General features: G+C 38.8%; 2 protein-coding genes and 1 pseudogene across 3 annotated transcripts; 2 read left to right on the top strand and 1 right to left on the bottom strand.

Moving 5' to 3' along the window:
- The first annotated feature begins 1950 nt into the window (after positions 1-1950).
- LOC109001457 (ribosome production factor 1) lies at positions 1951-20653 on the top strand. Of its 2 annotated transcripts, XM_018978744.2 has the most exons (11): positions 1951-2314; positions 2400-2480; positions 2966-3061; positions 3222-3305; positions 3401-3470; positions 3720-3802; positions 12014-12093; positions 12339-12437; positions 12534-12642; positions 20109-20198; positions 20346-20653. In XM_018978744.2, exons 1-11 carry the CDS (start codon positions 2048-2050, stop codon positions 20382-20384), a joined length of 1098 nt encoding a protein of 365 aa, XP_018834289.1. In that variant the 5' UTR covers positions 1951-2047; the 3' UTR covers positions 20385-20653. The 2 variants fall into 2 exon arrangements, with proteins under 2 accessions (XP_018834289.1, XP_035539518.1); XM_035683625.1 differs by lacking the exon at positions 2966-3061.
- LOC109001465 lies at positions 14632-15244 on the top strand (annotated as a pseudogene).
- Positions 20621-21856, bottom strand: LOC109001329. Its single transcript, XM_018978576.2, has one exon. The coding sequence runs from the start codon at positions 21724-21726 to the stop codon at positions 20707-20709; it is 1020 nt and encodes a 339-aa protein (XP_018834121.2). The 5' UTR covers positions 21727-21856; the 3' UTR covers positions 20621-20706.
- Positions 21857-26535: the final 4679 nt, after the last annotated feature.

The raw sequence follows: 26535 nt of genomic DNA, 5'->3' as shown, positions 1-26535 counted from the left end.
GTATGACTTATGAGACGTGTTCCTCAAGAGAGCAAAAGGCAGAAGACAAAAAAAAAAAAAAAATCACATGGACTGGTAACAGGTAGGGGTGGCAATATGTGACACGACCCGTTAACCCAACACGAACACGACACGATAAAAGCGGGTTAGGGTTTAGCCTTAACGGGTTCGGGTCAAAACGGGTTGACCCGTTAAGACACGATTTCTTAACGGGTCACTAACGGGTCAACCCGTTATGACCCGTTATAACCCGTTATGACCCGTTAAGAAAATTAAATTTACCTTTATACCCTTAGACCTAAAGGGTAGGGAGGACGCTCCACTTCCTTCTTCAAGTTCTAAATTTGTTTAGATCTGTGTTTTTAATTTTTTATTATATTTGAGATTGTAATATTAATATATATATATTATATGTTTTGTCTATTACATTTGGGATGTAATTTTAATAATGAATATTATTACAAATTGTGCGGATCATATTTGTTTGGATTGTAATTTTAGACTTGTAGTTAGTTTTTTATTTTTTATAGATATTATTTATATTTAAATATTTATATAAAATCAATTAAGTCAAACGGGTAGTGTCGTGTCGTGTCGTATCGTGTATGTCCAGCCCATTAACGTAAACGGGTTGAAACGGAACGGGTCGTGTCATGTTATGTCGTGTTAATTTATTTCTTATTCATTAACGGGTCATAACGGGTCGTGTCGTGTCAACCCGTTATCTTATCGTGTCGTGTTCGGGTTTGGAATTTTGATACGAAATCCTTAACGGGTCGTGTTCGTGTTGACCCGTTAAGTGTAATGTACATACCTTGACACGACACGAACACGACCCGTTAACACGATTTGACACCCCTAGTAACAGGGAGTGGTAAGAAGTATTAAAGTTAGAGAAAAAATATTTGCAACCGTGAATTATGCAACCGCCGCGTAATCGCTTTGAAAAAAGTAAATAAATATGGGATCCACATGAAAAAAATTAAATTTATAATAATGAACCTCACTCTTTTTTAAAGCGATTATGCGGCGTTTACACACTTCACGATTGTATGTAGAATTACTCTTAAAGGTATCATGAGCAAAACCCAAGAAATAATTGGACCCAACTCCAACTCATGCTATGACCTGACAAACTTGCCGCTTGAATTTAATGGGAAGTTTGAGGAATGAGATGCGCTAATAATTTTGTAAATAATAATAAGATGAATTGTGATTAATAGTATGATAATTTGAGTTAAGATTGAGTTTTGAGAAAGTATGGAGAAAAAATTGAATAAAAAATATTATAAAATTAAAATATCGTTAGAATGTAATTTTTGTTTAGGGATCTAACAAAGTTGAATTGATTTTTGTGTTTTGTTTAGAAGTTAGGAAAAATTATAATGATTAGTTTAAGTATTTGTATTTAAATAGAAAAATTCTAAATATAAACCTCACACCCTGCACACTCATTTAAAAATATGTCATTTTACTTTTTTACCTACATAATGAAAATGATTCTAAACATGTTTGTAAGTAAAATAGAATAAAAAAGTAAAATGACATATTTTTAAGTATGTGTGCAGAGTGTAAGGCTTATGGATAGTACTGCTCATTTAAATAATATTTAAAAAGAAAATAAGATGGTATGTGATGAAACGAGATTAAATGAGATCAAAATTATTTCCAATCAATTACTAAGTAATTTTTCCATGAAACTCGACTTTCACAACCCAAAAGATGGTCCAGTCTCAACTCCAGTTACATCCTTCCATGCAAGTAAAAAAGAGATTATGAATTTATTGTGTAATTTACTAATTTTACCTGTGAGATCTCAGGAGAAATGTGCATGCTCAAAAATGGTCTCGGCCAGTAATTTTAATAGTTTGGAGGGGTCGCTTCCTAAAATGTGAGATATAGTATGGGGAAAAGAGTAATTATACCAAAATAAATTTCCGCTCGTTCCCCTTACAGAAACCCTAACAGGCACAGTCAAACCCCTCCGCTCTATTCTTCCTCCTCCAGCCGTGTGCAGAGTATAGAAAGGTAGGCAGAAAGATCAACGATGGGGGAAAAGAGAAAGAAGAACAGAGGCGAAGCAGCAGACAGGTTCGAGAGAGAAAATGAGAATGGGGAATACGAGAATGAGCAGAGGAAGAAGCAAAAGAAGCAGATTGAGAATAAGGGGGAGATACTGCCCTCGATGATAAAGAACAAGGAGAAGAGGTCGGAGGTGCACGCCAAGCTCAAGCATCAGAAGAAGCTCGATAAGCGCAAGAAAATCAAGGCTCGCGACGCCGCCGAGAAGCGTGCTCTCGAGCTCGGGGAGGAGGTCGGTCGCTCGTTTTTTTTTTTTTTTTCTCTTTCCTTTCAAGTTTGAGATTGACTAATGAGAAGGTCGTTTTGTAATCATGCAGCCTCCGCCAAAGAGCGTTCCCCGTACGATTGAAAACACCCGGGAATTTGATGAGACCGTGTGCAAGCCTGACGATGAAGAGGTGTTTTTTCCCCCTATCTTCCTGGGTTTATTTATTATTTCTTTTGAGTTCTTAATTTTCTATGTGGATTTTGTGGAATGGCAAGCTATATATTTTAGGAACTAGAAGATAGGGCCCCTAAGTGTGTTATATCTAGAAGTGATTTTTGCATCGAGAGTTCATGGAACTAAGTTGAGCTGCCCATGTTGCAAACTGTAATCAATCTTAAGGACCTTGATATAATTTATGGTTCATCCTGAATGTCTACCTTATTGTAATTTTTTATGTACTATGGAGGCTAATGTTTCAAAATTTATAGTGGACACATTTTTTCAATTTTTTTTTACATGTAAGAAAGTTTATAGTGGAGACCCTTATCACAATTTTACTACAGTTGGACAACTATTGATTTTGAGGCATTTAAATTTATCTAAATCTGATTGAGTGCCAAAATATCTTGGATGAATAACTGTTATAGTGGACACGTTGATTGTTTTCATTCGCAGCTATTTGCTGGAAATGATGCCGATGAATTCAGTGGAATCTTAAAGCGTGAGCATATTCCAAAAGTTTTAATCACCACTTGCCGTTTCAATTCTACTGTAGGTCCTCCTTTTTGCCATTTGTAATTGTCTTGATCCACCTAAGAGGCATATCATGACTGAACATCTCTAATATTATGTCAGTCTAGATGTCTATTATATTTGCAAGATGCCGGCTTATACATTTGGTGTATCTTTGGTTTATGTGTTTGGTTTGTAGAGGGGACCTGCTTTCATATCAGAGCTTCTTTCTGTGATCCCAAATGCACATTACTACAAGAGAGGAACGTATGACCTGAAAAAGGTGCGTTGGATTTTCCCCCTTGACGAGGACAAGAGCATGAGGTTCATCCATTTGTAACTATCCTTTTGACTTATCTTCCTTGTTTCGTTTTTCAGATTGTAGAATACGCAAACAAGAAGGACTTCACTTCTATTATAGTTGTCCACACCAATCGCCGGGAACCAGGTTAGTGAAGCTTCTTGCCATGATCATAGGGGATCTGTAATGTGAATGTTTATCTTAGGCTTTATTTACCATTCCTTGGAATTTTAGAATATCAATTTTTTATAAGTGAACTTTCTGGATAATTTAGTTTGTTTTTTTCAGGATAATTTAGTTTTTTTTTTTTTTCAGGATAATTTAGTTTGTTTTCATTCCCATTTGCTGCTGTAAGTATAATGATTCTTACTGTCAGCTATTTTGGCTGTCTTGTAGATGCTCTCCTCATAATTGGCTTGCCTGATGGACCAACTGCTCATTTCAAGCTTTCAAAGCTTCTTTTACGCAAGGATATTAAGGTCTGTTTGCTCATGACTTAATAATGTCTGTAAAATCTCTTTGACTGATGCAGTCTGTGATCCATTGTGTTTAAAAACATTAAAAGTGCATTATAAGGTAAAGCAGGCAGAGAGTTGCCTTTAATCAGCCAGTGGCGTCTCTCATTCTTGCATTTGTTTCATTACGCTCGTTATCATTCTTAACTAAGTTCTTAGATATTTTTGGCCAAAATTATTTCTTCTCTATCCCTTATCAAAGCATGATCGCGCTGGTAGTGGTTTTCCATTCTTTCCATGCATTATCCTTTTTGTGTTGCATCCCATTTGCAAAACATGTGGAGTCGGTTTTCCATTGAAGGAGAGGCTTCTGAGTGTTCAACTAAGGAATTGCTATGTGTTCTCAAAATCATTCATAAGAGCAGAAGTCTTCTTCATTCTGTGTTTTTAGGAAAGGTCAATGTGTTATGATTTATGAAAAAGATAGAGGCCATTTGGAAGGTTAGGGAAACACAAGGCGTTGTGATATCTTTTTTTTTTTTGACAACCAAGCTTGCATAGCTCAAAAATGCTCCAATAACAATGGAAGGTTTTTAGCTATGGGGATGTACAAGAGCAAAGGTCCTAAATGATTCATCGCCATACTAAAGGAAGAAAATCAGGGGGCTAGGAATACTTTGCCAATGAGCCCTTGAAGGTGGCACTCACTTTTATAAGCCATTTGGCAGTCAACATAAGATTAGACTACCACAAAAGAAAGACTTTGGGTGGTTCCTTGTCAAACCAAGCACCATATGATTAGGATAGGCAGGGGTAAGATTAGTCCGCTCCTTAAGATTAGGATAGGTCTACATCAGCCACGTTAAATCGAACTAAGGCCACTTTATCAAGACAAACCACCCCCATGCTTGAAAGTCATTATATTGGTGCCACAAAAGTTAGCCCAACTTTACATTGGATTTAACAAAGCCAACTAAGGTCTAATACACTAAAAAGAACTAGCGGCCAAGATTCTAAAAGTGGTTCTATTAGGGATGTGACCCAATTCAAGAAGGTTAGGGGAAGGCTCAATCAAGGATGTGATGGTAGGTGTAGAGATGCCCTCACTCCTAGGCCCCTACAATTTTGACAACTGCGATAGTTGCCAAGTCACAGTTTGGCTCTATTGGCATCATCACCAACTCAGAAAATCTGGTACTTTGAAGAGGGAGGGGTTAGGTAGTGGTTGAGGGAGGGATGAGTAACTATTGAAGGTGGCCTCCTAAAATTGCTAGATAGAGGGCCCAAGATTCTATTCATCCAAGGGGCCACTCATGATGGCAGCAACCGAGACCCCTTCCAGGGTTCTATGCACGGTGGAAGAAGAAGAGGAGACTATTTCCGAAGATGAGGCACTCTCGGATGACAAGGCATCAATTGGGTCAGATTTATACTTGGCTTGCAAAGTGTCTGGAGATATTGTTCCCTTTTCGATCTGGGGGACCACGGGGACGACCCCAGTCCTATTTGTTCTTTGCCTCTAGCGCTTCTGTGGACTAATCCACTGTTAGATTGAGTCTTGAAGAAGGTTGATGAAATCTGGCATTGCAGAGGGATCTCCTGCGTAGGATTCAAGGATCAATTTAAAGCACTACTTACGGCCATTGAAGCATGACAACCCCTCATAGCTAGATCCGCCTCTAAAAAAGAAAGGGAGTTTAAGAGGCTATCTTGTTCCATAAATTATGACGCAAGGGAAGGAAGTGCTAGTAGGGGGAGGCATAATGATAGGGAGAACCTAGGTGTCCCATGAAGCCCAAGATCCTTTCATGGAATGTTCGGGGCTTGAATAACTCAAAACAAACGCCTTAGAGTGAAAAACTTAATACAGGATTAGAATGTATATATTATTTGTTTGTAGGAGACTAAGCTAAAGTATGTTGACAGGAAGGTAATAAGTGGTTGATTTGGTGGAGTTCATTGGAGAGTTTGCGGTAGTTTGTTCTTTGACAAGTCTGTATGATGGTTTTGGGTGGGGATTTGTAGGAGTTTACGGGCCTAACGATGACCACAATCGAAAGCTTCTTTGGAATGAGGTCGCTGGTTTGTGTAGCTGGTGGTATGACCCGTGGTGCATTGGAGGTGATTTCAACATCACTTGATTTTCGAGTGAAAGGTCAGGGGTTTCTAGCTCGGGGTCTGCTATGGCCATCTTTTCAACTATAATTTTCAAGCTAGATTTGATTGACCTATCTCTATCTAGGGTTGACTATTGTGATACCCCATATGATATGAATAAGGGTAGGTGGTGTATGGGATCCCGCATTGCTTGGGAATGAGAAGTTCTTGCTCTTTATAAGGTTTCATGAGACTCTAATTGTATCATTGACTAGTCCTTTTGGAGTATAGGCCATGTGGTTTGTGTCTTCCATTGAGTTGTTACAAATGGTATCAGAGACTATCCTAACAAAAAATGTGGGACTTGAGTCGTGCCACCTACAATGGACAGGCTCGACGAGGATGTCGAGGATTTAAGAGGGGTAGATTGTGATACCCCATATGATATAAATAAGAGTGTCGTGTATGAGATCCCACATTGTTTGGGAAGGAGAAGTTTTTTCTCTTTATAAGGTTTCAATGGAGCTCAAATTGTATCATTGACTAGTTCTTTTGGAGTATAGGCTATGTGATTTGGGTCTTCCATTGGGACATTACAACTACACGGTCTAATGGGAGGGCATGGTCTAGATTGGACAAATTCATTGTCTCTCCCTCCTGGGAGGCACACTTCCTCAACCTATGCCAAAAAAGCCTCTCCAAGCTCTGCTTGGATCACTTCCCCCTCTTATTGGATTGCATGGGTCTCCATGAGGGGCGGAGATACTTTAAATTCGAGAATATGTAGTTGAAGGTAGATGGGTTTACAGATAAGATTAGATCGTGGTGGTCCTCATATCATATCTCGGGTACTCCCAGTTTTGTTGTAGCGCGGAAATTTAAAACCCTTGAAAATGACCTAAGAAAATGGAATACGAAAGTTTTTGGAAACATAAATGACCAAAGGAATACTCCATTTCAAGAACTGCAGCGTTTCAAAGTATAAGAGGTGATTGGGGCCCTCTCGGATGATGAGAAGGCAGGGAAAATTGTTGTAGTAGCTGAGCTGGAAAAAATACACTCATGGAGGAGATATCTTGGAGGCAAAAATCTCGAGTCCTTCGGTTGAAGGAAGTTGATAAGAGCACAAAGTTTTTTCATCGAGTAGCTAATTCCCATCGAAGAACCAATGCCATCGAGGTTCTTCATTCGGAAGGGAGGGTTCTTTCAGACAAAGTAGCTATAAAGGATCACATTGTCCACTATTATGACCTTCTCCTAAAGGAGCAAACATCATTGGAGGCCCAAGGTCGACGGGCTGATTTTCGATTCTATTGATCCACCAAGTGTAGCTTGGTTGGAAATCCCAAGGGGTTGGCCCAAGTGGTGAAGGCCTTGGTCTTGGGGTATCACTTCCTTCAAGGTCCAATATTCAACACCTCATGGGTGCAAACAATCATTTGGGGCCAAACCACCTGGTGAAAAGCCAGTGATTTAATTAATTCCGTATAGAGAAACTTCAGAGGGTGCAGTGTACCGGACCGGGGTTTACTCTGCAGGGGTGGGTCCTAAGGGCCTTGCCTTGGAGAGGTTCCCTTATATAGAAAAAAAAAAGTGCAACTTGGTTGGAGAGAGCATTTGAAGAGGAGGTGCTTAAAGTTTTAAAGGGGATGGAAAAAGACAAGGCCTCAGGTCTAGATGGTTTCACAGTGGCTTTCTTCCAGGCTAGTTGGGACATTTTCAAGGAGGACATCTTGAAGGTCTTTCTCGAATTTCACTCATTAATGAAATTTGAGAAAAGTCTCAATGCTTCATTTATCATCCATTTTTCAAAAAGGGCAAGGTCAGTGGAGGTGTAAGATTTTCGTCCCATAAGTTTGGTGAGTGGGGTTTACAAAATCATCTCCAAAGTGCTAGCCTAGTGGTTGAGCATAGTTATGGGGAAGATCATCTCGACGTCCCAAAACGCCTTTGTAAAAGGAAGGCAAATACTAGACTTGGTCCTTATTGCGAATGAATGCTTGGAGAGTAGAGTCAGAGCCGGTATTCCAGGTATCTTATGCAAATTGGATATGGAGAAAGTTTTTTATCATGTAAATTGGGATTTCTTGGTGTATATACTTGGCAGGTACGACTTTGGGGAAAGGTTGTGCCAGTGGATGAAGCATTGTATCACAACGGTCAGATTCTCTATTCTGGTTAATGGCACCCCCAATAGCTCTCGGGACTTGAGGCAAGGGGACCTTTTATCCCCTCTCCTATTCATTTTAGTAATGGATGTTTTGAGTAGAATGTTGAAAGGGATGGCGGATAGGGGGTTTCGTCTCTGGGTTCTTTGTAGGTGGCTCCTCAAATGGTAGTCTATCACTCTCTCATCTACTTTTTGCTGACACCACGTTGATTTTTTGTGAGCCGGATCCTGATCAGATTTGCTCCCTGAGAGCCCTCTTGCTTTACTTTGAAGCAGTCTCCGGTCTCAAGGTGAATCTATCAAAATATGAAATAGTTCTATTTGGCTTGGTTAATAACTTAAGCGACTTGGCTGCCATTTTGGGCTGCAAGGTGTCATCCTTGCCAATGAAGTATCTTGGACTCCCTTTGGGGCCCCCTCATAAATTCAAGTCAATGTGGGATGGGATTGTTGAGAAGATCGAGCGTAAACTAGCGGGATGGAAGAGACGTTACTTGTCCAAAGGCGGCAGAACCACATTAATTAAGAGCACACTATCCAACCTCCCCACATACTTCTAATCTTTATTTCCTTTGCTTGCAGGTGTGGTGTATAGACTGGAGAAGATTTTTCATGATTTCCTATGGGGCAGTTTTGAGGACGTGAAAAAATTCCATTTGATCAAGTGGGATAGGGTATGCACACCTTTGTCCAATGGCAGATTGGGGGTTCGTAATTTGAGAACTTTCAATAAGGCTCTCCTAGGAAAATGGTTATAGTGGTATCATAGGGAAAGAGATGCCCTTTGGAGGGAAATTATCGACGTTAAATATGGGAGCATTTGGGGAGGTTGGTGCCCTAATGAAGTAAGAGGGCCTTACGGCGTGGGTGTGTGGAAATTTATTCGTAATGGTCGGGAAGACTTGCTAATTGTAGGCTTGCGGTGGGTAGGGGCACACAAGTCAGATTTTGGCACGACACTTGGTGTGGTGATGTTGCATTGAAGACTGCTTTTCCCTCCCTTTTTAGGACCGTGCTCGATAAGGATGCCTCAGTTGCTGATAATATGGCCATCTCCTCTACTCCACCCAATGGTTAGTGATATTTATTAGAGCGGCACAGGACTGGGAAATGGGAGATATTGCTGATTTTTACAGCGCGTTCTACGCACTGAACTTCCATGCAGATGGAGAGGATTGATTGCTTTGGACATCTATAGGGAACAAGAACTTCTCAGTTCGATCCTACTATAAGGTATTATCGACCTACTGCCCCATTGCATTCCCTTGGAAGTTCATATGGAGGAGTAGTGCTCCCCTCAAAGTGGCTTTCTTTGGTTGGCTAGCATCTCACGGGAAAATATTGACTATTGACAAGATGAGAAGGTGTGGCCTCTACTTAACAGATTGGTACTTCATGTGCAAACATGACAGTGAATCAGCAGATCACCTTCTTCTTCATTGCAAAGTAGGGTCATAGAGTTATTGGCATGCTGGAGAGGATTCCGGGGCAATAGGCAGATCACGGCTATTTGGAAGATGGTGCCTCTATGCCTAATGTGGTGCACATGGAATGAGAGGAATAGTCGTCGTTTCGAGGGCAAGGAGTGTATACTGGAAGGGATTAGGGACTTTTTTTTATCATACTTTGTTACTTTGGGCTTCATCTATTGTATTGAATGGAACATCTTTTAATGACTTTTATGCTGCTTTTCGCAGCACTTAGCTTGTAATTATGCTTTTTGTATACTCCCTGTGTACTCGGGCCTTGCCTAATTACGTGGATTAATAAAATCTTTTCTTACCTATAAAAAAAAAAATTGCTAGATATCTTTTGGTGATCGACCATCTACAATCTTCCAATGTACATAAACAATTGAATCAATTTCTGGTCCTTTGACACATGATTGGAAAGTGCATTTATTATTCACAATTTTTAGCTCCCGTACTCAATTCAGTCTTTGTGAAAGTGTTAGGCGCACTTAAGCACAAACAATTTCTAAAGCCTAGGTGCAAAGCACAAGTGCATGCCTGAATGAAGTAAAGCGCATATTTTTAAGAAAGTAATAATAAAAAAATAAAAAATAGAAGTATTTTTTTGTTTTACAGTATCCAACTTTGAAAAGAAAATGGAACGGCCATCATGTAGTGGCCAAAACTAGGCCACCCACATGGTGGCTGAGCTTTACTTAAACATAATATAAATCTATTGATCTTTACGTAATATGCACATATACAATACTTGATAGCCACTCATAAAAAATAATATTGATAGCCATAATCAAATTAATGTACATGGTTGAATCAAAAAATACCCAAAAGGCCACGACCAAGAAAGCTCAAGATTGTAGGTATTGACTTCTATGCTAACATAAGCAATCAAATTAATCCATCTACTTTGATTTTTATAATGTTCTAGGTCTTGAAACGATAATTTTATAATTTTTTGTTAAAAGTTTACAGAAGTGTGCTCTTCTACTCTTTGAGCCCACCGCAAAAGCCACAAAAAGCATGCTTTTTTAAATGCGCATAAAAAAGCATTTAAAAAAGCATGATATGGTGAATCCCATCTAACACCCTAATCCTAAATCTGGAATATGAATAGTCCACAGTGTGGTAGATTATTATTATTTTTTTTATTGGCACCGGCTGTCCTTGAACAGTGTCACGACTAATCCTGTGAGTGCATAGACCCTCGGCAAGGAGTTTTCTGCAAGTATACATTCGGTAATTTTAGGAGAAAATCCCCTAGTTTGATGGCCTCTAGAGATTGATGGCACCCAAGAGAATTCGAACATTAGCCCTTGGAGGGACCGTACCACCAAGACCAAGGTCTTTACCATTTGAGCCAACCCTTAGGTGTTTAGAGTGGGTTAGTAATTGGTGCTAAGTCCCACATTGGCTACTTTCTAGGTGAAACTGGGCTCCCATCTAACATCCTAGTCCCACATCGGTAATATGAATAACCTACATAGTGTGTAGATTATAAATATAGTAATTATTGCTAAGTCCCACATTGGCTACTTCCTAGGTGAAACTAGGCTTTCTAGTGATTCTATGGAATCTTCAAATGGACTAGTTTTTGGGGGTTATAGCGCAAATGTGGTGAGCAATTTTCATGGGTCATTACATCCCATCCAGGAGGAGAACATTGTGGTTCCACATTCTGCCATGTTCTTATACCCCAAGAGTATAATTGTTTTCCTCTGAATGGCAATTGGCACTACTAGAGCCCCGGTAGGGTGGCATTCTTTGTATTTACGACATTTCATAAGGAAGAAGCACACCTTGCTGACTGATTGGTGTTATGTTTGAAAAATAGTGGGAAATCAATTGATCATATCCTGCTTCACTATGAAGTGGCTAGAGCTTTGTGGCTTTAGATTTTTCACATTGGGATGAAGCGGATTATGCTATAAGGGTGGTGGAGTTATTGGCTTGCTGGAAAGGGCAGATGGGTATTCATGCTGGGTAGAAGTTTGTATGAAGCTATTGCTGCTAGCAGGTTCAATTAAATATTTGATTTGTTAACTAGTTATAGGTTGACTCAGGAAAATTAGTTGAAACATTAATTTGAATGTTGCATAAAATCAGAACCATGAGTAATATTGCTGTCATATGTATATCGATCAAAAAAAGATATTGACTCTTACATGTAATATTGCCTTCTATTGTATTTGTTGATGAGTACAACCGATCAAAATTTGTTACATTCGCTGCAAGTGCTTATTGGATACTAGCATTAGGCTAACTCAAAGAAGATTTGACAAAAACAGAAATTTGAAAAAACCAAGGAAGTGAAATAGGAATTTATGGGCATATAAGGACCTTTATACTCACTCTAGTAATATTATTAGTTTTTTCTTTCATAAGTAGGATAATGCCTGATTTTTATGTTACTAATATTATATAAAGATTTTTTGGAAGAAGTTCTGCTCTCTTGTATTCATCGTCCCTTCTTTCTCCCTTCCCCTTCCATTTTGCTTTCAGAATCATGGAAATCCAACCAGTCACAAGCCTGAGCTTGTTCTGAATAACTTCACAACACGCCTGGGTCATCGTATTGGAAGGTACATTCTTTTTGTTATTTTCTATGTAATAGGATGAACATCTTGGAGTCATATTTGCAGAATTATGCAGATGTGCTGCTAATTAAACATAGAACCCGAGATTTTATATTGTCTAATAATTTAATTGAATAAGTTGAGCGCATCTTTGTTTTCATGTCCTATACCTGTGTTCCAATTAATCAAGATGTTAGTGTTTTTCAAGTCTCTGTCCTTGATAGATTTCTTTATTATTTTGTTACCTTTAGATTAATACAGACACTTTTCCCCCAAGATCCCAATTTTCGTGGTCGGCGAGTTGTCACATTCCACAATCAACGAGACTTTATATTCTTCCGGCATCATCGGTGTGTTTCTGTAGCTTTTGTAAGCTACCTCAATTAAAAATCCTGTTTTATTTCATATGATTTGCTTTTCTGACACAGGCATCCTGTTGTGTTCAGGTACATTTTTGAAAGCAAAGAAAGTAAGCAGAATGATGCAGAAAGTAAAAAGGCCAAGGATGCAAAGGCTGAGAAAGCCTCTCAAGAAAAAGTTCTTGCCCGCCTTCAGGTCTGTGTTAACTAATTTATTTGTTAGTCACATTTTATTTAGAGTTGACATTATGCCCTTCACAAATTTCTCCAAAAGGGCCTTCTCCCTCCCTGCCTTTTGATAAACACATGGGAATTGAGCCCGAGACTCCACTATCACACTTCCTACCCAGGGGTGAGTCCTTTTAACCGAAATCAATAATAGTAAGAACTTAAATAAAAAATTTATTAATGACACCGTCATTATTTCTCAAAAGTTCATCCAAGGAGAATAAATTAAACAATAAATATTCTCTTAAATCTGACAAAACTCTGGTGCCACTTGACACTTATCTCACCACTATTCTAATCCTGCCCTCATGCCATCTATTGCTGATACCGACACGATCAGTAATGTCATCGGAAAAAAAGTTAGGAAATAAACAAGTGAGTCCATGGACTTAGTAAGCAGTGAATGCATACTAGTGTCAAGACAGGAGCTAGTACCTTTGCAGAGAATGCAAAATTGCCAAAACAACAAAGCTGAATTTCATAAAAATCTTTAACAGAAAAATCAGAAAGCACCATAACCTTTAAGCAAAGGCAGAAACAGTAATAGTAACAGTATCAGTATCAGAGGTCATGTTTACCCTCGTGGCAAGGTTGTGCATCTTGCCGGCTAAGAAAGAGTGGTGGAATTCTCTATTAAACTTGGAAGCCAAGTGACTACATCATCAATATAGAGATCATTTTCACAATTTGCTGTAGAAAACACTTCGTGGAAAAAGTACTCATTTCTACACCATTCATGACAAGTTCAATTCAGATATCTAGATATAGAGAGAAGCACAGAAAAATAACTGGGGTAGTTTCATAGCAAAACATGCAAGTTTCTCAAAAATCAACCTCAATTAATTTTAGAAAAATCTAGCATAGGAGCACAGCTTCCCTGAACTTGTTAATACCATTGAATTGCCTCACAGCCATGTCAAGCAAAAAATTAGTTGTAACCTAAACATAATTAACACAAGCTATAAGTTAATAGAACTGGTCACAGCTTTTAAGAATAAAGCAAATCATACCGAAAATTCTATAACAGTTCCCAATGGCCCAAAATACATTAGATATATTGACCCGACTGTAATATGGGTGCACTGATGGCTATTTCCGGTGATGATTGCCGGAAATAGTTCTCTATTTCATTCCGTTTTTTTCTTACTTTAGATCACATTATTATGGGTAAGTTTGTGCGCTTTTGGGTGGAATCAAAAGTTTTCGAGTTTTCACCATAAGTATGGAGGTCCTTAATAAAAATTGTGGAGAGCAGAAGGGTTTGGAGGTCCGTAGCTATGAGTCTTTGTGGTATGCGGTGGCTGGTCTCTATGGTGGAAGCAATGTTTCAGGCGGAGAGACAATCAGAATTCATAAAACACATGCGCGAAGGAAATAGAGCCTTCGTGGCTCAACGATGCTCCAACGTAGATGGATTTTTAAATCTTACCGAATATGGTGGAGGTCGGCGAGGTGTTCTAGTCATTCTAGATGGGTATGAAGGTCTAGGTTGGGAGAAATTTGTTGTCTAGTTATGAAGATTCGCTGCTCTGTTTTTTTGCATTCATGGAGATGGGTCATGGGAGGAAAGCCAGAAGAACACATCTGGCCATGAGAACAACAATATGGAGCTGAAGCAAACGAGCGCAACCACGGTGGCAAGGCGATCATATGCGGAAGCTTTGACTACGAGTCATGCTTCAGTGACTCAGTTTGATAATAGGGGCAGGAAGGGGAACTGTGAAAGTGATCTAAAGTCTCTACAGATTAGGGCTGTGCAGATTACTCGAAAACCCGTTGGACCCATTTAAAATGACCCGACCTGACCCGACTAGTTACGCAGGTTGTTTACGTTAGTGTCAACCCGTCCAAATATAAATACAAACTTATCAAACCCTAGCCACCCCCAACTCCAAGTCCCAAGTGGAAAACCCTTCCCTTATCTCTCGTGTCTGTGGAGTGAAGAATCACAGCGAAAATGAGTCACGGGGCAACAGCGGTGGGACCAAAGGGGAAGAAGAAGGGAGCCACATTCGTGATTGACTGCGCGAAGCCGGTTGAGGAAAAATCATGTATGTTGTCTCACTTGAGAAGTTCCTCCAGGGATCAAGGTTGGAGGCAAGGTTGGCGCTCTCTATGAATCCATCACCATCGTCCGCGAAAAGAGCAAAATCTCTATCACCTCTGACAACAACTTCTCTAAAAGGTATCTCAAGTACTTGAAGAAGCACAATGTGAGGGACTGGCTTCGGGTGATTGCTTCCAACAAGGACAGGAATGTTTACTTAGACATTGTCGAGAATGAGGGTGAGGAGGAAGACTGAATATCTACTATTCTTGTTTGCTACTACCGCTTCTGCAAATGACTGCATCCGAATGACTTCTACAAAATTTGCTCTTTTCATTTTTTGTTTTTTGGGGTTTTTTCTTGAGATTGAGAAGAATCTGAGATCGATGGAGATTGATATTGTAATTTGAGGCTTAGATCTGAAATAAATCGATGTGCAGAAAGTTAGTTGTTTTTTTGTTTGGTAAAGGTCAGGTCATACGGGTTCGACCCGAGTCTATTTTAATCGGGTCGGGTCGATTCGGTTTGGTGCCATAAATAGAGCGGGTCAGATCGGGTGTGAACTTGGTTGTGACGGGCCGGGTTGCAGCCCTACTATAGATCACGCATGGACATAACCCAAGGTAGAAGGGATCTGACTCCTTTTAAAGCTTAAGAATTGTTTCTTACATAACAAGGGATGGTTTTGGTCTTCCCAATGGCAATATGGCTGAAAGAAATACATTAGGGGGGGATGTTTGGGTAATGAAATGAGATGAAAATTTTATGAATAGTAGGGAAATTGTTTGTGAATAGTAGTGAAATAGTTTGAGTTAAGATGTATTATTGAATTTTGGAAAATGAGAGAAAAAATTGAATAAAAATATTATAAAGTTTGAATATTATTTTTGTTTTATAATTTGAAAAAGTTTTATTGTTTTTTGAGTTTTATTTGAAAGTTTGAAAAAATTGTAATGATTAGGTAATGTTTAGATGAAAAAGTTAAATATTTGAAATTGAAAAGTGTTTGTGTTTGAGTAATGTTTGGGAAAGAAATTTTGAGATGAGATGAGATCATCTCACTTCCCAAACGGTCCATAAAAGAGATCATAACCAGCTTGTTGAGTTAAAGGCAGCAGTTGTCTTGTTATTTGCGAAACTTTATTTTCTTTCAGGAGGTGGTAATGGGGATGTAAGGCCCAATAAGGGGGAGCCCGTGATTGGCCTGAATCATAAGTCATTTACACAAAGGAGTGGCTTGGGTGTGATAAGAGATGGGCCTAATTCTATAAAATCGAATAAAGGAAAAAAGAAAGTTGGGTTTGGACCAGTTTTTATATCCAGATCAAGGAGAGTGTGGTGGATCAAAAGGAGAATCGGGTAAAAAATCTAATCATCTATATTCGAAGTGGGTTCTAAGTCAGGTATCGGTATAGAGCTAGTTGAAACAGACTGCCCTTCACCATGGGTGACATAGAAAAGTTTGTGAATGAGTGCTACACCCTTGGTCAGTGTTCTTCGACGAAACGACGGCACCCACGCTGGCGTTGAAGGAAAATGGTGTAACGCTGAGGCTTGGGGGAGGTGTGGGTCTATCAGAGGGGCATAGAAAGGATCACCAGTGAGTGTCACACCTCTGGTCAATGTTCTCTCTGATGAAACGACGACACCCATGTTGGAGGTGAAGGAACTTGAGGTATTGCTGGGACTTGGGGGAGTTTCTGGGTTTGCCACCAACCCAAAACTTCAAATGGTTATCATGGCCCCACCACCCGTGACAAAGAGAACCAATTTCTTAGTACCTCTTTAGGCACCTGGTGGGTCAACACAGCTTCGAACAAGGTAGTGACAGCAACAATGTCGTTGTAGAGGAGATGCGGGATTTGTATGCTAGAGATAGTGTGGAGGAAATGATGGCGTTGTCGGTGGTGCCTTACGAGGAGGAATATTTAGGGCCTGGTGTATGATTTGGAGCTGTCTGCGGAAGATGTCCCCTCGATATCTCTTCCACTAATCAACAATATAGCTAGTTCACCATCGCATTGGGGTTTGCAAAACGTTAACAAGATACAACAGTGTGTGGGGATTACATTTGAGGGTTTGAGGACCAATTCACAACACTACTCACTGCAATTGAGGCAGGTCATTTGCTTGGAACAAAATCAAGATCTAAGAAGAACAAGGAGTTAAAGCGTCTTTACTTGGGCAATCAACTATAACGCTAAGAGAGGACTAGTGGGTGGGTAGAACCAGTTCTATTATGAAGCCCAAGATTTTAACTTCGAATGTCCAGGGACTAAAGATATTTCTCGTAGGATCATTCGGAGTTTACAGGTATTGAGAAGTGTGTTGGGGAATTTATAGTGGCTTGCTTTTTTTAAAAAGAGGTGGTTATTGATTTCAATTGGGCCTTTGTCAGAGTTTATGTGCCAAACTTGGATTGGTGGGACATGCCTTGGTGCATTGGTGGAAGACTAGAGGGAGGGCAGAACCAGTTGTATTATGAAACCGAAGATTTTAACTTAGAATGTCTAGGGACTAAATATATTTCTCGTAGGATCATTCAGAGTTTACTGATATTGAGGAGTGTGTTGGGGAATTTACAGTGGCTTGCTTTTTTTAAAAAAGGTGGTTATTGATTTCAAGTGGGCCTTTCTCGGAGTTTATGGGCCAAACTTGAATTGGTGGGACATGCCTTGGTGCATTGGTGGTGGCTTCAACATTCCCAAGTGAGAGATCGGGGGAGGCACGTCTTTTTCCTAGGCGACTGGAGGATCATTCCCATGGTCATCCAATCGGGCTTGGTCTAGATTGGATGGGTTTCTAATTTCTCCCTCTTGGGCCTTGTTCAGATCATTTCCCTATCATGGGTTTAATGTTCATGATTTCCTTGTATCTATTTCTGCTCCCTATCTAGATATTTTCTCTTGTTTACATTCAGTATACTTGGCTACGCATATTGATATTAATAATTTTTTTTATAGAAAAAAACAAATCTAGACACACCTGATCAATGCCAAATCTCAATCTCGTCCTTCATCTATTCCCAAGCATATTCTTATACTCCCCGGAACTAATTAGATTCCATTTCTTCCCCATACAACAACCCACACTACAAACATCCAATAGAAACACATTTTCTATAACGCCCCAAGGGAGGCCTAAGCCACATCTAGGCTTGTACTTCAAAAGGACTATTCAATGATACAATTAGAGTTTCATTGGAACCATTATAAAGAGTAAAAACTTCTAATTCCTAAGCAATGTAGGATCCGATACACTACCTACCCTTATAATTTAGTATGGGGTTATCACATTTTCACTCTAAAAAATAAAGCATTCAAAGCTTCTAAAATTTTCCCTTTGACCAGACCATACTAATTTCTCTACTTCCATTTAAACCATGTACTCGACTACAATATAATCTAAAAGATTTAAGTACAAATTAAAACCCTGTCCGTGACAATAACCCCACAATGCCAATTCTTCTAACCCGTTTACTACCCAACTTCAAGCCAACCCAAAAGAACTTCCAAAAATTTGTCTATAACTGGCTAAACTACTCCAACTATGAATACATATATTCAAATATTTCGTAAACACCCACTACCTAACGTGTTGACCCATTTAATCAAGTCTAACCACATATCATCAATATGTTTCAACCAAAAACTCTTGTTTTAGACAATTTAACTACTTGCATAAAAGTACCCCGTTACATCTCTATTAGCCATCAACCCAAGACCTAATTGACCAGTTTTCACTGATATTAAACCTATTTTCACCCCTTTTGCTGTGATACAACCGAACCCACCTTCAGGAAATTAACATATAGATTGACATAGCCACCAAATTACCAATTCCCAACCGGACTTTAACATCAAATCATCAAACCTGCAATATGATGGTTTAAGTGATTTACACATTCTTTGTTGGCAACAAAATTTGAGTTTAGTGGGTGGTGGAGCAGAACGACAGTGGGAAGCAGATGAGCATGTGAGAGAAATAGAGCAACAACAATACAGAGGGAAACTTAGAGATAGAACACGGAGAAGGGAAGAGACTAAGGAAGAGGGAGGGAGGGAGCAAGTCACCTTTGGCGGCATTGTGTGGCAGGGCTGAAACGAAGTGGAGTGGTATGCGGTGGTGTGGCAGGGCTTTGTGGTGTCAGCGGTGTGGAGCTCTTATAGAGAGAGAGAGAGACAGAGATGCATAGAAACTGGACATGGGATAGAGAGAGGAAACAGACTGGGAGAGGGAAAAATGCTGTTGCTGGGTCATGGTGGCTGCAGTGGCGTTGCTGCAAGAGAGAGAAACAATGTGGGAGAGAGGAAGGTGTCCGGGAGAGAGGAAGGTGTCCGGGAGAGAGGGAGGCATATTTTGCACACCGCAGAGATGAGAGAGACGAAGAGTTGAATGGGGAAAATAAGAGGAGGGTTTCAGGCATTGGTCAAAAGGCACGGTTTGTCTCTTCCACACGGGCAGGCTTGGGCCTTACATGAGTTGGTCTTTGGGCTTTATTTTTTAAATTTTGGGTTAGACCTCTAAAGGGCTGGGTCATGACCACCCACTCTATCAATGTAAACGCCTATATTACCCTCTTGGCCCCTTGTATACCTAGAGTCTGATCATTACAATAGATGGAAGTCAGGGAAGGGATTGGGATGTATTGTTTCCTAGGTACTGGATACAATGAGTTTTGATTGTATACATAGCTTAATCAGGTTGCCTAGATAATGAAATCACCAAATGCTGCTCGACCCCTGAAGAAAAAGAACTCCGGCCTAACAACACTTTCCTTACGCGTTGTGCTGTCTGAGATAAGGAGCAAGAGACTAGACGGAAGAATCGTTTTTTTGTAAAAGAGATCCCCCTTCCCTTTCCAAAGATTGGCTTTGAAGTTTAAGAGGGGATTTCCCTTGTTTTGGTAGATGTTTGAATGTGATTAGATATTAAGTTGGATTTAAATGGTTTATTCTCTTTTTTTGTCCTAAATCTTAGTATGATATAAATCTTCAGTTGCCCATAAAAAAAGGGCAAACAAGAGCAGGAAAATGTATATGTAAATGCTTCCTTTGCTACATTTACATCAATGATAGAATATATGGACTGTAAAGTAGATAAGTTCAAAAAAAAAAACTTGTTGCCTGTTAGAACTTAGAAGATATCAAGTCCGCATTGAAATCAGTAAATCACCTCCAGATTTCAAGTTGCTAAAGTTTTATGAAATAAAATTGAATTATGAACTCCTATGGCCACCCTGTGCATACCTCGTACTTCTCTGGACCTACATTAACAATTCCGATGCATTCATTTTAAGTTTAGAATCAATTGTATGGGGCTATATTTTTTTATCAATTGAGGTCTGCATCAGCTACTAAATGTATGGTAACATGATAAACACGCAGGAGTGCGGCCCTCGTTTTACACTGAAGTTGATCAGCCTGCAGAATGGCACGTTTGATACCAAAGGCGGGGAATATGAGTGGGTTCACAAGGTATTTCACTTACAAACCAAATCAAGCTGCTCTTTCGATATGATGCCATCTCTTAATTTTGTTCTTAGGAAAAAATAAATAAAGAAAAAGAAAATTGCTCATGCCTCTGATACTTCTATTTGTTTCCTTCCCCAATTTGAATGTTAGCCGGAAATGGACACAAGCCGAAGGAGATTTTTCTTGTGACTTGCTTTGGAATACGTCTATCATCCTCCTTCGGAGTGGAATAGAAGAGCATTTTAAGGTGGAGGGGGTGGTACGTGACAAGAGGTTGAAAGTTATACTCGTCACTCTCAATATTCGGACTGACGCAGCTTTTCTATTTAATGATAATTGATACCTTTAGATGATCAGTTTTGGCCATTTGTGTATTTGGCAATCATTAAAAAAATTTATTTTACACATGGAACTCGTTGTTTTGTCTCCTCGTTAAAATCTCTAATTCATTTGAAATTTGTGTCTCCTGATAATTGCCCTTGTATATCCTCTTTGAGGTGCAAATGAGACTTTACTCCTTCCACTTGGTATTCCATTCTATCATGAGGGTGCATGCCCTTTTGAGTACATGAAGGCAAATCAAAACGAATATACCTCCAAAAGCAGCAAGTCTCAAAGTTGGTCTTTCTGGTGGGGAGTTTGTCACTAGATGAACACTGTCCATCAATATCAAGATCCAAGCTACACTTTCCAGCCACGGCCTAATTAGTATAATATTGGCTGTTTTCTCTCCACAAAGTCTGCAGACCATCCTTAAACATAGAACACCCACAACTGAAAATGTGGTCAGTGACCACCCTCTGTAGGACACTAACAACCCTCCAACAATCAAAACATCATTCCTACACACACAAGATGCACACTCACCTGAAAAGGTTGACGTCACTAGGGCATCAAAACCTGTATAGTAAGGTAGGAGAATGGAGTCCAGGTATAGGCTTGCATGTAAAATTCCAGAAATTGTTGATGCCTCAAAGAAAGCATATTTGAGGTCTTTGTTAGCCCCATGGTCGAAGGTCAGAGCAGAAATGTGAACCAATTGGAGGATTGCAGGGCCAACGCTCGAGAGAGGAAACACGGCGTCGATTCGGTGGCCTTTCGCCAGTGTCAAGAGGATTACTGGGAGGGAAACTGGACCAGATGGTAGTAGGTATCTCTTTGATTGACCAAGGGAAGGCTGCCCTCTTCTTGATATGTCCATTACCATAATGACCAGGGTTGTCAAGTATGAGGCTAGTGTGAAGAGAAATACTAGTATGTCCACAGCAGGTGGATAGTTGCCAGGGTAATTGCTGTCGCAGAAGTAATGATAAGGGCAGTCAATGGGATCCATGGTTTCTTCAAGCTGCCATCTAACGCATTTGAAGAATTTGACGCGGACATCTTCCGACACCGCCCATTCGGGTTGAAATGCTGAATGTGGTGGAGGCAGTGGTTGCCTAATCATGGTGTTTGCCTGACGATTTCTTCTTTTACTTGGTATGTCTTTGTGGTGGGAACGATGGCATTGATCTAACAAATATAAGAACATTGGCCTTCCGTTAGTTGAGATGTTTCAGTTGAAGGCGTATTGGACAGAGAGAGGTGAACAAATAAATTTTATTTATTTTTATTTACTTTTTGCTAGAATCGTGAAGTTTCGACTTGTTATATGGCATGAGAACACTTTTATTTTAGTAAAACAAAGAAAGTAGGATATTGGAATTGTTAGAATGAAGCAAATATCACAGGTGGGTTGGTGTAGGTGAAAGTGAGCAAGGGGTTCGGTCATGGAGGTTGAGAAAGGCAGCTTGATTTCAAAGCAATGCTGTTCGGTAGATGATTGCAACTTGACTTGATAGATGGATTATAGGACTAATGGAAAGAGGTTTATTTTTTATTTTTTATAAAATTAGTGTGGATAAAAGTTTAGAAACCATTAGAAGTCGTTTGGATTCGAAGATGAGTTGAGATGAGTTGTGAATAGTAGTGAGATTGTTGATATGAGAAGGTTTTTGAAATGTTGTGTTTAGATTGGGAGTGAGTTGAGATGGTTTCAACTTTTTGAAGATGAGAGATGTGGATCCCACAAATTATTGCATAGTTTTTTTAATAAATTTGTTTTATTTATAAACATATTTATTCCTTTTAAGTAATAATAATTTATAAATTACCTACCCAATTTTTATTTTTTATAATAATATTTTCCGGATTACAATATTTTTTCTAACGGAATTTTTTTGTAAAATATTAAAATTGACTAATAGAAATTGTTTTAAAAATGATTTTTAAATTGTTTCCAAAATCGTTAAATAATAATTTTGACTATTATATATAAAATAATTTTTTATTTTACACCCATGTGAAGGGGCAGGGTGAAGGCATGGGTCCTTTGGCTTTCGGAGCATTCATTACACCAGTCCCTTAGAAAAGTAAAAGTAATGGTCAGTAAACTATTTTGTCGTATATGAAAATAAATAAATAAAACATCTGATATCGTCAATACACCGTTTGAATTGGAGAAGATTTACTGTACGAGATGAGTTAAGATGTTCTGAAATGATCTTTGAATCCAAACCACTAAATCAAACAAATGAATAAAATTTATTATAAAATTAGTGTGGTCTGTTTTTCTTTTTCTTTTTCTTTTTTCTAAAAGATGTGTGTTGCCTGATGGTTGAACATTGGTGTGCCATGAGGTGAGGATTTTTGTTTTTTATTTATTTATTGAAGTTTCTTGAATTTGAAGAAACTCAATTTTGATTATTTTATTCTTTACCATGAATTCTCATGTTTTAAATTCATAATATCGTTAATTTTAGCAATTACAAATCAACAAAAACTTAGCAATTAAAATTCCGTAATTCACCACATTTACAAAATCTACAATTTGAAAACTCAAATATTTTATAAAATCTGGTTACAGAATTAATCCAGAAATATTTAAATTTCCCTTATTTTATGCAACTATCCAAAGAAAAAATTATTTTGCAATCAATCCAAACTCTATAAATATAAGAGTTAGGGTTGGTTTGGATTTAGAGATGAGATAATATGGTTTTAGATAAAAAATAAAAGTTGAAAAAAATATTGATAGAATATTATTTTTAATATTATTATTATTTTAAGATTTAAAAAAATTGAATTGAGATTTGAAAAAGTTGAATTGTTTATTATATTTTGTGTAAAAATTTGAAAAAATTGTAATGATGAGATGAGATGAAACACTTTCTGAATCCAAACGGGTTTAAATCTTCTTGTCGGTTCGTCTATTATCCTCAAATAATAGTCCTCCAATAGGTGAGTGCCAAGTAGGCTTCCCATTTTAGATCCTATGTGACCGCACATCAAGAGATAACGCATAGTCTAAAATTCATCCCCTCTCCAGAGCCCCTCATCTCGCACGGTCCTCTCTAGAGACCCTCATCCCCTCGCCCCCACCCCATCGCACGGAAACAAGAAAACCACCCCCGTCTACGCCCACCCTCTCCCAGGACCAAACCAGAAACCTTAAAGCCCCCTCACTCGTGACCCTCTCCCGTCTCTCTCAACCAGATCCAGAAACCCGAGCCCTAATGTGTTCAAAGTTGTAGATTCTCTACCAACCATTGCTACCGACGTAACCCTCGAAGCCGTGACACTCTGTGACAAGGTTGCTGGTGACAACTAGGCCAGGGAGAGGTGGCGGTAGCAACATGGTCAAGGGGCATAGTTAAGTCGAAGGAACCCTACGGTTCACGTGGGGATCGAAGTGAAATATGAACTGAAGTGTTTTGTCTGAAGACTTGAGGCATTTGACTAAGGGAGACGGGTTGGGCCCAGCGTGTGCAGGCTTAAGGGATTTATCCTTGGGCCATTTATCTATTTGCTTGCTTTCTTTAATTATCATCTTGTATTTCAGTTATGGGCCGTAAGTTAGGAAGCCCAGTTCAGGCTCGTGGCCTTTTATGATTTTTAGGGTTTCTGCTTATAGGGGCGCCGAAATAGACTCTGGGTTTATGCAAAATCTGAATGAAAGTTTAAGTTTTTCTCCTTTATCTGTTTCTTCTCTACTTGCTCTGAAAAAGCATCCCTCAGGGGAGTTTTTTCCAGTGTGTGTTTATCCAGCTTGTTACAAATGGTATCAAAAGACACATTTACCTGTGCAAAATATAACCTTATGGCTGAAGGTACTAGGCTAAATCAGTTGCAAGATGGGCTCAATGCCCTAAAAAAATCCACAGAATCCCAATATTAGGAGCTAAAGAAATCAACAGAGACAGAAATGGCAACACTCAAAAAGCAAAATGAAGCTATTGTACAATAACTAGCTATCATTATAGCCAAGCTGAAAAAGGGAAATCCTAGTCCTAAAACTAGGGATTCTTCTTCGGGAGTGCCAGGAGGAAATGACCATGAACTGTTGTAGTTAAAATAGAAGCAACAGTTTCAGCAACAACATTTTCATCAACAGCAACAAGGTGAGGTCCAAGCATGCACAATGAGGTTGGATTCCCCTATATTCAATGGAGAAAACCTTGCAGGTTGGATCTATAAAGTAAATCAGTTTTTTCAGTTTCATAACACTAACCCCCAAAGCTGAGTGAAACTGGCCTCTTTTCACCTAGAGGGAAAAACAATAATTTGGTTCCAAAATTTGGATCAAAGTGTTCAAATCCTGGATTGGGATATGTTCACCCAAGCACTACTTGTTCGATTTAGACCTAATGCCTACGATGACCCCATGGAGGCCCTCATTAGGTTAAGGCAAACTACTACCGTTGAGGATTACTAAGCAAACTTTGAAACATTGTCAAATAGGTTGAGAGGGATCTCAGATACATGCAAGTTAAGCTGTTTTTTAAGTGGATTAAAGGACGAAATTAGAATACCAGTAAGAATGTTCAGCCCTACCAATTTAATCACAGCCTACAGCCTAGCCAAGATACAAGAGGAAAACATCAACCTAACCAAAAGAAATCCAAAATCCAACTCACATTATTCCTCTGAACCGAGTATCTTGAGGAACACAAACCATCATTTTTTCCACCAATCTGAAAATACCAAGCCAACCCTAAAGCCATCCTTGACCATACACAAAATCAACCAAAACCAAATGAAAGAGAGAAGGGAAAAGAGATTATGTTATTATTGTGATGCAAAGTGGGTCCCAAGGCATAAGTGCCAAAATCCCAAATTGTTTTTGCTTGAAGAAGTGTTAATGGAAGGCAAGAGTAGTGTGGTGATCGAAGAGATAGAAGGGGATGTAGAAGAAGAAATTCCAGCAACCATAGACACTTGTGCAGCCCAAAATAACCTAGAAATATCTTTCCATGCCATAACGGGATCCTTTAACCCGAAAACCATGAGAGTGAAGGATAGGATTGGGAAGCAATGGATTACCATCTTGATTAACAAAGGTTCTACACATAATTTTTTTTAGACCTAGCAATATTAATGAAAACTAACATACCCTTAGATGAATTGGAGAAGGTTAAAGTAAAGGAGGTTGCAAATGGTGAGATTGCCCCTAGTACAAGGAAATGCAGTGAGGTTAAAGTCTTAATTCTAGGCACGGCTTTTGTGGTAGAAGTTGTTCGTTTAAAAATATAATCTGCAAGTGCACAGAATCGTAACAAGTAGTAAAGTGTTTTAAAGAAAACGATTATCGTACCCACATGGAATAATTATACTATGAAATATTGAAATTGACTAAATTAATTACTATTTGGAAAACTAAAATTTGAGGAATGGTTTATCTAACTTAAACTTGAAGAAAAGAACATTAAAATTAAGATTTTAAAAAATAATGAGAATAGATCTAGAGCGTTTGATTTCACCTAGCAAATCTCACACAGTTTATTATTCCTTGTTATAGAAATCCCAATTATCTCAACTTGATGATAAAAATTCCTTAACTATTCAATATCTTCTCTCGAATAATACCAAAAATATCTCTAACTAATAACTCCATATCTCTATGTAAATTTAACTAATTTGAGACTCATTAAGTTCTTTGGATTTTTCTTGAAAATCACACGAGTCGCGGCAAAGCATCTATGCTTTCGCTCAACTAATAGTGTTTAATCCTAGAGCTTTAATCACAAATCACCTCTCGGTCTAATTGTGATTCAATATATTGAATAATAGTTAGTTAGAAAATTGCAAGCATTAAGAATAAGGAATAAAACACTCAATCATTGAAATATTGAAAATAAAATAATTTGGAATATAAACTGTGTTCAGTGCTAGGCTACATCAAACCTCTAGAAAATAGATTTAGTTCATAATGAAATTAAAAAGAAAAAGAATAAAATTGGTGTTCTTTTTGAAGTCGGTTGATGAAGCATTCGACTCTCGCCTCTGCCCTCTAATTCTGCCT

This window comes from Juglans regia, chromosome 12, assembly GCF_001411555.2.
Source record: "Juglans regia cultivar Chandler chromosome 12, Walnut 2.0, whole genome shotgun sequence".
Lineage (NCBI taxonomy): Eukaryota > Viridiplantae > Streptophyta > Magnoliopsida > Fagales > Juglandaceae > Juglans > Juglans regia.
This window is presented reverse-complemented; position numbering and strand designations above follow the sequence as displayed.

Bases quoted from the DNA above. Each gene is read 5' to 3' on its own strand.
- LOC109001457 (XM_018978744.2), top strand. From the start codon at position 2,048: ATGGGGGAAAAGAGAAAGAAGAACAGAGGCGAAGCAGCAGACAGGTTC. The intron at 3,306-3,400 runs GTGCGTTGGATT...TTCGTTTTTCAG, and splicing joins GAACGTATGACCTGAAAAAG to ATTGTAGAATACGCAAACAA. The intron at 20,199-20,345 runs GTATTTCACTTA...TTTGAATGTTAG, and splicing joins AATATGAGTGGGTTCACAAG to CCGGAAATGGACACAAGCCG.
- LOC109001329 (XM_018978576.2), bottom strand. From the start codon at position 21,726: ATGTTCTTATATTTGTTAGATCAATGCCATCGTTCCCACCACAAAGAC.